Genomic DNA, 11,844 nt, shown 5'->3' with positions numbered 1-11,844 from the left:
ACATGTTAGCAAGCAAGGTTTTACTGTGAGTGTACGACAAATATAGCTTTCATTGCCATTTAGTTGATGGTTAACCATTAACAATGTAGGCTTCTATTGGTGTGTGATGGCAGACAACAGCTTCGTCCTGAGTTGGGGTAGAAGGCTTTAACCTGAGTTTACAACGAGGAACTCATTGTACTTTTTCCAGCTCCGAGTTACGATGCAGCATCAAGATGTCTCCAGAGAAAAGGTCACAGTGTGGGGTCGACCTTTAGAAATAAAGGAGTTCAGCTGCAATCAGGCCCAACTCGCAGCTGTGCGTTTATAAACCCGATGACTTTCCAGTCAGCTGGACTTGTTCTGACGAAGAGCCGTCTCGCCTCACTGACCCTCAGTGGACTGAATGGAACGGCATGCTGGTCCGGTACTGGTCCCAGTCTGTATGTCAGAGGCTCATGGCCAACATTCACTCTCCTTTTAGCGTTGTTGTGGTATTGGTGAGTGGCCGACTCCCACTGGGCTGAATGGAACAGGTGCACATAAATGAGGTTGAGGGAAGGGGAACGCTGGTGCAGGTTTAAATTAAACTGTCGTCTCTCGTAGTTGTGTTCAATGACAGGAGAGAAAAAGGATGGTTGAGACTTTTTAGCTTGTTTCTATTCAGGCCACACGGTTTCCAGCGTGAAGAGCAGTGCAGCACTTGTACTCAATATCTTCATCTCTTTCATATTTGATTCTTCCTAACTATAAGCACTATTAAAGAGGAAAGTCTTAAGTCTATTCTTGAATGAGGTGACTGTGTCTGCCTCCAGGACTGAAAGTGGAAGCTGGTTCCATAAAAGAGGAGCTTGATAACTGAAGGCTCTGGCTCCCATCCTACTTTTTAGGGCTCTAGGAACCACAAGTAGCCCCGCATTTAGTGAGCACAGCTCTCTAGTGGGGCAATATGGTACTACAAGCTCCTTAAGATATGATGGTGCATCACCAATCAAGGCTTTGTAGGTGAGGAGAAGAATTTTAAATGTGATTCTTCTTTTACAGGGAGCCAGTGCAGAGCAGCTAATACAGGAGTCATGTGATCTCTTTTCTTAGTTTCTGTGAGTACACGAGCTGCAGCATTCTGGATCAACTGGAGGGACTTAAGAGACTTATTAGAGCAGCCTGATAATAAGGAGTTGCAGTAATCTAGTCTGGAAGTAACAAACGTGTGAACCAGCTTTTCTGCATCTTTTTGGGACAAGATGTGCCTGATTTTTGAAATGTTACGTAGATGAAAAAATGCAGTCCTTGAGATTTGCTTAACGTGGAGTTAAAGGACAAGTCTGTCAGTAAATAAAATTTGTCCAAGCACAGAACCTTGTGGAACTCCGTGATTAACGTTGGTGGTCATTGAGGCTTCATCGTTTACAAATACAAATTGAGATCGATCTGATAAATAGGATTTAAACCAACTTAGTGCACTACACCACTACACCACCGTGGGCTGCACGGTGGTGTAGTGGCTGTCGCCTCACAGCAAGTGGGCCGCGGGTTCAATTCCCGGTCGGAGCGGTCCTTCTGTGTGGAGTTTGCATGTTCTCCCCGTGGCAGCGTGGGTTCTCTCCGGGCTCTCCGGCTTCCTCCCACAGTCCAAAGACATGCTGCAGGTTAATTGATCTCTAAATGTCCCATAGGTGTGAATGTGAGAGTGAATGGTTGTATGTCCCTACATGTGCCCTCGATGGACTGGCGGCCTGTCCAGGGTGTCCCCTGCCTTCGCCCTATGTCAGCTGGGATAGGCTCCAGCACCCCGCAACCCTAATGAGGATAAGCGGTATTGAAAATGGATGGATGGATGATAGATAGTGTGGTACCTGAAATGTCAATCGACTGATCCAGTCTCTGTAATAGGATGTCATGGTGTCGAACGCAGCACTAAGGTCTAATAATACCAGTACGGAGATGAGTCCTTTATCAGCGCTAAGGTCTAACAAGACCAGTACGGAGATGAGTCCTTTATCAGCGCTAAGGTCTAACAAGACCAGTACGGAGATGAGTCCTTTATCAGCGCTAAGGTCTAACAAGACCAGTACAGAGATGAGTCCTTTATCAGCGCTAAGGTCTAACAAGACCAGTACAGAGATGAGTCCTTTATCAGCGCTAAGGTCTAACAAGACCAGTACGGAGATGAGTCCTTTATCAGCACTAAGGTCTAACAAGACCAGTACGGAGATGAGTCCTTTATCAGCGCTGAGGTCTAACAAGACCAGTACGGAGATGAGTCCTTTATCAGCGCTAAGGTCTAACAAGACCAGTACAGAGATGAGTCCTTTATCAGCACTGAGGTCTAATAAGACCAGTACAGAGATGAGTCCTTTATCAGCGCTAAGGTCTAACAAGACCAGTACAGAGATGAGTCCTTTATCAGCGCTAAGGTCTAACAAGACCAGTACAGAGATGAGTCCTTTATCAGCGCTAAGGTCTAACAAGACCAGTACAGAGATGAGTCCTTTATCAGCACTAAGGTCTAACAAGACCAGTACAGAGATGAGTCCTTTATCAGCACTAAGGTCTAATAATACCAGTACAGAGATAAGTCCTTTATCTGATGCATTAGGAGGTCATTAGTAATTTTCACCAGTGCTGTCTCTGTGCTGTGGTTTTTTCTAAATCCTGACTGAAACTCCTCAAATAAACTATTCTGATGTAGGAAGACACACAACTGATGTGCGACTACTTTCTCAAGGATCTTAGAGAGGAAGGGAAGGTTAGAGATTGGTCTGTAGTTAGCCAACACCTCTGGATTAAGAGTGGGCTTTTTCAGGAGAGGTTTAATTACAGCTACTTTGAAGGAATGTGGTACATGGCCTGTTAGCAAAGACACATTAACAATATCCAACAGAGAGGTGCCAATTAAAGGCAACACGTCTTTAAGCAGCCTCGTTGGGATGGGGTCCAAGAGACAGGTAGACGGTTTAGAAGTAGAAACCATTGAGGATAATTGGTCTAGGTTAATGGGAGAAAAGCTATCCAAATACAAACCAGGGTACATCTATGTGTTTCATCGTCCTCCTCGCCCATCCCAGAGCTGTGTCCGTTGTTTCATTTCCCCACTGACCTCGGTTAGTCTGCACCTCGTTAGGAACCACAGGCACAGTGGACAGAAGTTCAGGCAGGCAGTATGTGTGTCTGTGGTTGCGTGTTGACAAGTGTGTGCTAATGAATGAAAACAGCTGTGCCTCAGTCCTCAGATGACACCTCTTGAAAAACACATTCAGGAAGTAAACATGCACATATGTTCCCTCACAAAACGAAAGGGAAGATTATCCCTCTTTAGTTTATCATTGGAGTTCCTTTTTAGTTTTCAGTGCACATTTGTATCTTTAGTTTAAGAATGGTTTAACTCGTAATCAGTTGGAGATTTGCATGTTGTTTTAAGTTGAGTGGATTGCATACTCAGGAAGGAAAATGTACACAATACATGTTTTTTTGGAATCGTGTTTGTGTCCACGTGATAAATGTCCAGTATTTCTTACTCCAGTCACTAACTTTGTGTCTGCTGTTTGGAGCTGGGCATATATACATATCTATACATAGATATTTCAGAACAGGCCATGAAACAAAATGCTCTGGAGGGGACCGTCTACTAATCGGAGGATAAGCAGTTCAGTCCCCTGTACGCATGTCCAAGTCTCCCAGGGAAAGATACTGAACCCTAAGTGTGCGTAAGCAGTAGTGCATGGTGTAGGTACTCAATACCTTTAAGGTGTTGACCACAATAACCCGGCATCAAGTGCTATCAAACTTCTTCAGCCAGATTGAGTAAAACAAATACTATTTGTATGGTTTTACTTTTAGCGTCAACGTTCTTCGGCTTAATGCAAAGTGTGATACGTGCATACAGCCGGCTCTGATGTCATCATCGGCTGTAACTGCTGTACGAGCGCTGTGCAGCGCGCACACACTTCCATTCACATGATGGCTATCGAATGAAGTACTCAGTTGGTATCAGCATCACTTTAAGGCTACTGCGATTGTTACTGGCATCATAATTATTGGAACAGTCCCCAGCCCTGGTGAGTGTGTGTGAATGGGCAGCAGTTTACAGCCTGATGGGCATGTGGCACCTTGCATGGATGTGTGTGTGAATGAGTGAATGTGGACGTGGAGGGTGAAGCTTGATAAAGGGGCTATATAAAGTAGGGGTCTCCAACTGCCGGCCAGCTGGCCAAAGGAAGATGGAATGGCTCACAACATGATGTAAAAAACATGAAATAATCAGCTTTCGGAACAGAAAGTATTACCTGAATAGTCCTCGATATGTTCTCTTGTTGTGATGTTCTTTTCATCTGCTGAATTTCCCTTTTGAATCAACATGTCTGCTTTAAGTTAAAGATTGTAGTTGAACTCACCAGCTTCTTCTCTCTGTAGATTGCAGAGCTGGTAGCCACTGAGTTCTTCGAGCAGGGCGATAAGGAGAGACGGGAGCTGAACATTGAGCCCAGTGTGAGTGGGACACACCCCTCTAGGCCGGTTTGTGCTTTGGCCAGGTTGTTGTCATCAAAAGACATGGCATGGATTACATGATCTCTATGCTGATGATACTCAACTGCATGCTTTTGTGTTCCTACTATTGATCATTATTTATTGAGGGCATGTTAGATATATAATAATTATTTATTGAGGGCATGTTAGATATATAATAATTATTTATTGAGGACATGTTAGATATATAATAATTGTATTGAGGGCATGTTAGATATATAATAATTATTTATTGAGGGCATGTTAGATATATAATAATTATTTATTGAGGACATGTTAGATATATAATAATTGTATTGAGGGCATGTTAGATATATAATAATTATTTATTGAGGACATGTTAGATATATAATAATTGTGTATTGAGGGCATGTTAGATATATAATAATTGTGTATTGAGGGCATGTTAGATATATAATAATTATTTATTGAGGGCATGATAGATATATAATAATTATTTATTGAGGGCATGTTAGATATATAATAATTATTTATTGAGGGCATGTTAGATATATAATAATTATTTATTGAGGACATGTTAGATATATAATAATTGTATTGAGGGCATGTTAGATATATAATAATTATTTATTGAGGACATGTTAGATATATAATAATTATTTATTGAGGACATGTTAGATATATAATAATTGTGTATTGAGGGCATGTTAGATATATAATAATTGTGTATTGAGGGCATGTTAGATATATAATAATTATTTATTGAGGACATGTTAAATATATAATAATTATTTATTTAGGGCATGTTAGATATATAATAATTATGTATTGACAGCATGTTAGATATATAATAATTATTTATTGAGGACATGTTAAATATATAATAATTATTTATTTAGGGCATGTTAGATATATAATAATTATGTATTGACAGCATGTTAGATATATAATAATTATTTATTGAGGACATGTTAAATATATAATAATTATTTATTTAGGGCATGTTAGATATATAATAATTATGTATTGACAGCATGTTAGATATATAATAATTATTTATTGAGGGCATGTTAGATATATAATAATTATTTATTGAGGGCATGTTAGATATATAATAATTATTTATTGAGGGCATGTTAGATATATAATAATTATTTATTGAGGACTTGTTAGATATATAATAATTGTATTGAGGGCATGTTAGATATATAATAATTATTTATTGAGGGCATGTTAGATATATAATAATTATTTATTGAGGACATGTTAGATATATAATAATTGTATTGAGGGCATGTTAGATATATAATAATTATTTATTGAGGACATGTTAGATATATAATAATTATTTATTGAGGACATGTTAGATATATAATAATTGTGTATTGAGGGCATGTTAGATATATAATAATTGTGTATTGAGGGCATGTTAGATATATAATAATTATTTATTGAGGACATGTTAAATATATAATAATTATTTATTTAGGGCATGTTAGATATATAATAATTATGTATTGACAGCATGTTAGATATATAATAATTATTTATTGAGGACATGTTAAATATATAATAATTATTTATTTAGGGCATGTTAGATATATAATAATTATGTATTGACAGCATGTTAGATATATAATAATTATTTATTGAGGACATGTTAAATATATAATAATTATTTATTTAGGGCATGTTAGATATATAATAATTATGTATTGACAGCATGTTAGATATATAATAATTATTTATTGAGGGCATGTTAGATATATAATAATTATTTATTGAGGGCATGTTAGATATATAATAATTATTTATTGAGGGCATGTTAGATATATAATAATTATTTATTGAGGACTTGTTAGATATATAATAATTGTATTGAGGGCATGTTAGATATATAATAATTATTTATTGAGGGCATGTTAGATATATAATAATTATTTATTGAGGACATGTTAGATATATAATAATTGTATTGAGGGCATGTTAGATATATAATAATTATTTATTGAGGACATGTTAGATATATAATAATTATTTATTGAGGACATGTTAGATATATAATAATTGTGTATTGAGGGCATGTTAGATATATAATAATTATTTATTGGGGACATGTTAGCTATGTAATTATAGATAACCTTAAAGGGTTTTGCTTAAACCGTGAAACAACTCAGGTGTTTATAATTATTTACGATAATATTATTAATCATCTTATCTTATGGAACGACCCATAGACTCCCATTTATCATTATTAAAATCAGCCTCCTGCCAGTTTGTCTGAGGCTCTGTCATAAATTATATGAAGTGTTGATTAACACTATGTAATTTGTGTGAATTGTGTGCTGATTGTATTATTGCTGGCTGTGCAACAAATTGCTCCACGAGGATAATAGAGATTACCGTACCCTTGTCCAAACTAACCAGTTATGATAGTGTTTATGAGAAATGATGAGTCACACAACTTTTCTTGGAGAGACCCGCCCTCTGTAGTTTGTTGAGGTTGCATTAGTTGGGGAAGAAAGTTGCTTATTCCATCCATTATCCAAACACACCCCTAAACTCATATTTAGGGGTGAGGGGTGCTGGAGCCGGTCCCAGCTGACACTGGGTGAAGGCAGGGTTCACCTGGACAGGGTTCGAGTCTATCACAGGGCTCAGACAGACAACCAGTCACACTCACATACACACCTACAGGCAATTCAGAGTCCAGTTAACCTGAGCTGCATGTTTTTGGACTGTGGGAGGAACCCAGAGGGGAGATGGTGCAGGCTCCACAGAGAAGGACCGCCCAGACCGGGATCTGAACCCGGGTCCCTCTTGCTGTGAGGCGACAGTGTTCGCCACTACACCACTGTGCAGCCCAAGTTGCTAATTGTTTCTCAAATCTTTCTTTTAGTTTTTAAATAATTGTTTGGGATTGCTCTAAAACATGTCTCTGTTTAGAGCTGAAACAATTAGAAGATAGTTTTTCAAATAAACAATAAATAATGATAGATTATTTTTGACAGTCATTTCTCAAGCAGAAATGCGTGACAGGTTCTAGTTACAGGATTTGCCACTTTTATTTGTCATACATGACGGTAGATGAACAATCTTTGGGTTTTGGCCTTTAGACTAAACACTAAGAAATTTAAATAGGTCATGACAAGATGTTACATGTCATGGACATTTTGTTCATTTTGTTTACATGTCATTTTTTTCGATCCATTTACTTTAGGACCTGATGAATCGTGAGAAGAGAGATAAAATACCCAGCATGCAGGTGTCCTTCATTGATGCCATCTGCACTCAGTTATATGAGGTAAATCCACCAATGCAGTGACTGCTGATGTTGTATCTCGAGACCACTGTACCAAATGAAAAGCTGTCAATGATGGACCTCCATTCTACTATTTTCATAAACATTTTCTTTTTCACTGTCACAGACCTTGACTGGCATGTCGGAGCATTGCTCCCCGCTGCTGGAAGGATGTCAGAAAAACCGGCAGCATTGGAAGTGTTTGGCTGAGGAGTGTGAGAAGGGGCTGGTTAAACCAAACTGGTGTGATCCCAACACCAGTTTGGTTTTAAACCAACGCAAATGACTTTTTCTGTCCCACCTGGTCTCTCAAAATTTCATGAAATTAGCATGACATCTAAAAAGACAAATGAGATAATTCCCTGTCAAGAAAATGTTGTCCGGTGAAAACAAACATTGGATTTGTTGACAGTAAAAGGCAGACACACTTTCAGACACATAAACTGAATTTCCCTCAAATTTACAAACTCTTGAGCAAGTTATGCCGAGAGTTTTGCTTACACATGTAAAAATAACTGCAGTTTCCTACAACTTTGGTCTCATTTTTGTAGGTTTGTCCATCCTTCCTGTCTGTAATAACAAAGTTGTACTCACCAAGTTAAATATTCAGATCTGGGAATGCGGCAGCATCACTAACCAAGGCTAAGAGCCATGCTAGCAGTCAGGCTTTACTTAGTTAAATGCTTACATGAGCATGCTAGCAGTCAGGCTTTACTTAGTTAAATGCTTACATGAGCATGCTAGCAGTCAGGCTTTACTTAGTTAAATGCTTACATGAGCATGCTAGCAGTCAGGCTTTACTTAGTTAAATGCTTACTTGAGCATGCTAGCAGGTGCACAGGGACAATGTTTATGGCATCGTGTTGAGGTACTTTATAATTGCCATGTTCTTAGTTTAGCAAATTATAAGCTTAGGCCGTATACCAGGGTATGCACCACTTTCCATGATGATGTAATTATGTAATGTATAGTAGCGCACACACCACACAGTAATGTTTCTGTAGTTTCTTCCAACTACAAGAGCAGCTTCTAGAAAAGTGATTGTATTCAACTGCCACTCTGCCACCAACACCTGCATATCATTTCCATGTTGCCCACTGATGTTTCGGTACCGCTGTATGCATACCGCTAGAGGGTGTGTTCTTGACAAAGAAAGAGCGTGTGAGGCTGAAGTTATCAGTAACGTTACAGCTGTGAATGGCATTCATATACCGTCATATAGAGTACACTAAGGTGAATGTCAAGAAGTAGGTCCAAGGCCAGCATCTTAGCATGCTATCTCACTAATTATCGCTGAACAGAAGTACAGCTGATTATGATGGGAATGTTAATAATAATAATCCATTTAATTTATATAGCGCTTTTTAAGATACTCCAAGACACTTTACATGTTACATTCATACACCGTAGACACAGCTATGGGGAGCAACGCAGGGTTAAGTGTCTTGCTCAAAGACACATGGACTAGGGCGGGGATCGAGCTGCCAACCCCCTGATTGAAAGACAGACCTGCTAACCACTGACCCACAGTCGCCCCTACACATTAGTTTTTAGTCATTGGCCAAAGTATCGCTACAGGAAAGGGATCACCAGTCATTAGAATGAATCCTCTGGGAACCATGAATGACGTTACAAATTTCATGGCAATCCTTCAAGAGACCAATCCATCCAAAGAGCCACTAGCATGGCTAAAGGTTCCTACGCAGCACAGCGGCTTAGCAGTCTGTCTGTGTAAGTTAACCTTAAACTTTGGAAGAGAAAACAAAGATACAATGTCTTTATTAGCCAAAATGTGTATTAGACTTGGTGGTAATAATCTGGTAAACTGTGCCTGGCTTGTTTACAACCGTTCTGCTCACTTCTTACGCTGCCAGACTTTTTGTAGATACAAACAGAATAGAACAGATAGAACAGATGGCTGAATCTACGAAAATAAGACCAACGTAGTAACATCCCTTCACATAAAACCGTAAACAAATGGTCATGTTATCTTAAGTTGACTGTTGATGCTTGTTTCAGAGGTCATGCTCATTTCGCTTTTCGAGAGACTTTTCTTCCTATCGTCACCTATTTGTCACTCACCGGAGAAAATAAGTCAGCACTAAGCTATATTTATTACAATAGCCTGTTTTATTTTTGCACAGAGTGGCTTTCATCTTGAAGTCTCACTCACATTATTACTCACAGGTAGACATTTAGGGGAACACTGAATGGTGAGACATGGCTCGCTGGGGATGAGCACCAGTTCAGTGGGTTAGACATACTAGAGTTTACATAATGTCACATTAATCTGTCTTTGCTGACAGAATACACACACAAGGGTTGAAATCTTTTGTAACATTTTTTTCACTCATTGTCTTAACTTATTTTTGTTTTATATATTTATTAGAGTTTCTATGTTGAAAGGGCATCCTTTTGTCAAGAGCACACCATTTATAGGAAATGTAGTTTTCATACTTTAACAAATCCTGTCCCTGCTTTTTTTAAGGACCTTTCTTAAATTTTGTTATTTCAGATGACATTTGGAAATGTACTGTTTTATGTAGTTTGAAACGTAGCCTTTTTTTTATGTAAAAGAGCCAAAGGGAAATGTGTCCACATGTTTCCAATGTGATGAAAAAGGATCAATTCGCAATAAAAAATAAAAAGGTATTTGTCCACATTTCTCTGCACCTGTTATTGCTTTCCCGTTGTAAGAGGCTGTTTGTTTTACTCTCTTTATATATTGAGGGATGAAGTCATGTTTGCATTAAATTATGGGCAGCCTGACCAGACATTTACTGTTTCAAAAAAAAAAGCAACCAATTTGATGGCACAAGGATACCATCTAGCTCTGGTACACTCAGTAATTTATAAACACCTTGTATCAATCATCAAGCTTCTCTTATTGAATTGATGAACAAGATATTCACAGAGAATGGCGCCAAAAATATCAGACAATATTTCAGAAAGTATCATGGTGTTATGCTTGAACCGGTTGTTTAACGAAACAAAAGACACTCTTTCAGAACTCTTCCTGCACCGCTGCATTGGTTACAACTTTATAGTACAGTGCATTCATTATATTGTATTCAGCCTTTCATTTTTTCACATTTTGTTGTGTTGCAGCCTTTTGCTAAAATAATTGTTTCCCTTCATATCTACACTCAATATCCCATTATGACATAGCAAAAAAAAATATTAGAATTTGTTTTTATATTTATAAAAAATAAAGAATAGCACAACACTTTATATTTAGTTCAGGTGCCTCCCATTTCTGTTGATCACCTCTGAGATGCTTGAATAGATAAACAATTGATTGAATATGAGGCCCATCCGTCTTTAGAAGGTGCAAATCAATGGACAACGGGGCAGAAACCAGACCGGGAGGTGGAAGGAACCACCTGTCCAGGGACAGATCTGAATTGAATTTTATGCATTTCCCAAAAATACAGAGGCATTCATAATTCTTATGCTGTGTTCACACCAAACACGATTAGATGCATATTTGTGCCGGGCAGCCCAAAAGCCTATCTGCTTATTGCTATAAAATTACAGCAAAATCTGTTTATTTTGGCATCATACAGTGGACATATGCATGGCTAGGTAGAGTGAATACAGCAGGGTGAAATTCACAGAGCGCCTTATGAACGGTTATGAACTTTACCGAGATATCTGGAACTTCCAGAACAATAGTGGTTATTCAGTCCATATGCCCCCGCCCCCTCTTGAGCAGTGCATATGAAGATGGCGGCATGAAGCTCCCGTGCCACGCTCGCAGTGTACAGCGATAGTTGCGGCCGCTGGTCGTTTCAGTTAGAGGAAACCCGATAGATTCAGCTAGCAGACGCTGTTGCGTAACCTCTGCGCATCTTCACAGGCCAAATGCCGTACCGCTTCAGTCTCTGGGTTGTTCTGAACCGTTTTGGGGGTTCCATTAAAGAACAATGCTCATTTTCTATGTGTCCTGTGTAATGTTTTAGAAATTGACACACTTTTGTGTGAACACTACAAACCCACAGAATCACCTGCAACCAACCAACCAACTAGTTGCACTGCCACCTTCTGGTCAAAAGCAGTAGAACCATGAACAGAAA

At 38.6% G+C, this 11,844-nt stretch overlaps 1 protein-coding gene across 3 annotated transcripts in view; it reads left to right on the top strand.

Annotated features, from left to right (window-relative positions):
- pde5ab (phosphodiesterase 5A, cGMP-specific, b) overlaps window positions 1-9,148 on the top strand; it is a 68,067-nt gene extending 58,919 nt beyond the window's left edge. For 2 of the 3 annotated variants that reach the window (XM_034557852.1, XM_034557851.1), the window contains exons 20-22: window positions 4,393-4,467; window positions 7,688-7,771; window positions 7,896-9,148. In XM_034557852.1, coding sequence (XP_034413743.1) covers window positions 4,393-4,467; window positions 7,688-7,771; window positions 7,896-8,054 — 318 coding nt within the window. In that variant the 3' untranslated portion in view covers window positions 8,055-9,148. The remainder of the gene's footprint in view (window positions 1-4,392; window positions 4,468-7,687; window positions 7,772-7,895) is intronic. The other variant, XM_034557853.1, reaches the window with a different exon arrangement.
- Window positions 9,149-11,844: the final 2,696 nt, after the last annotated feature.

This window comes from Cyclopterus lumpus, chromosome 18 (assembly GCF_009769545.1).
Source record: "Cyclopterus lumpus isolate fCycLum1 chromosome 18, fCycLum1.pri, whole genome shotgun sequence".
NCBI classification, from domain to species: Eukaryota; Metazoa; Chordata; class Actinopteri; order Perciformes; family Cyclopteridae; genus Cyclopterus; species Cyclopterus lumpus.
Note: the sequence above shows the minus strand (reverse complement) of the source record. Positions and strands in the feature narration are given on the sequence as shown.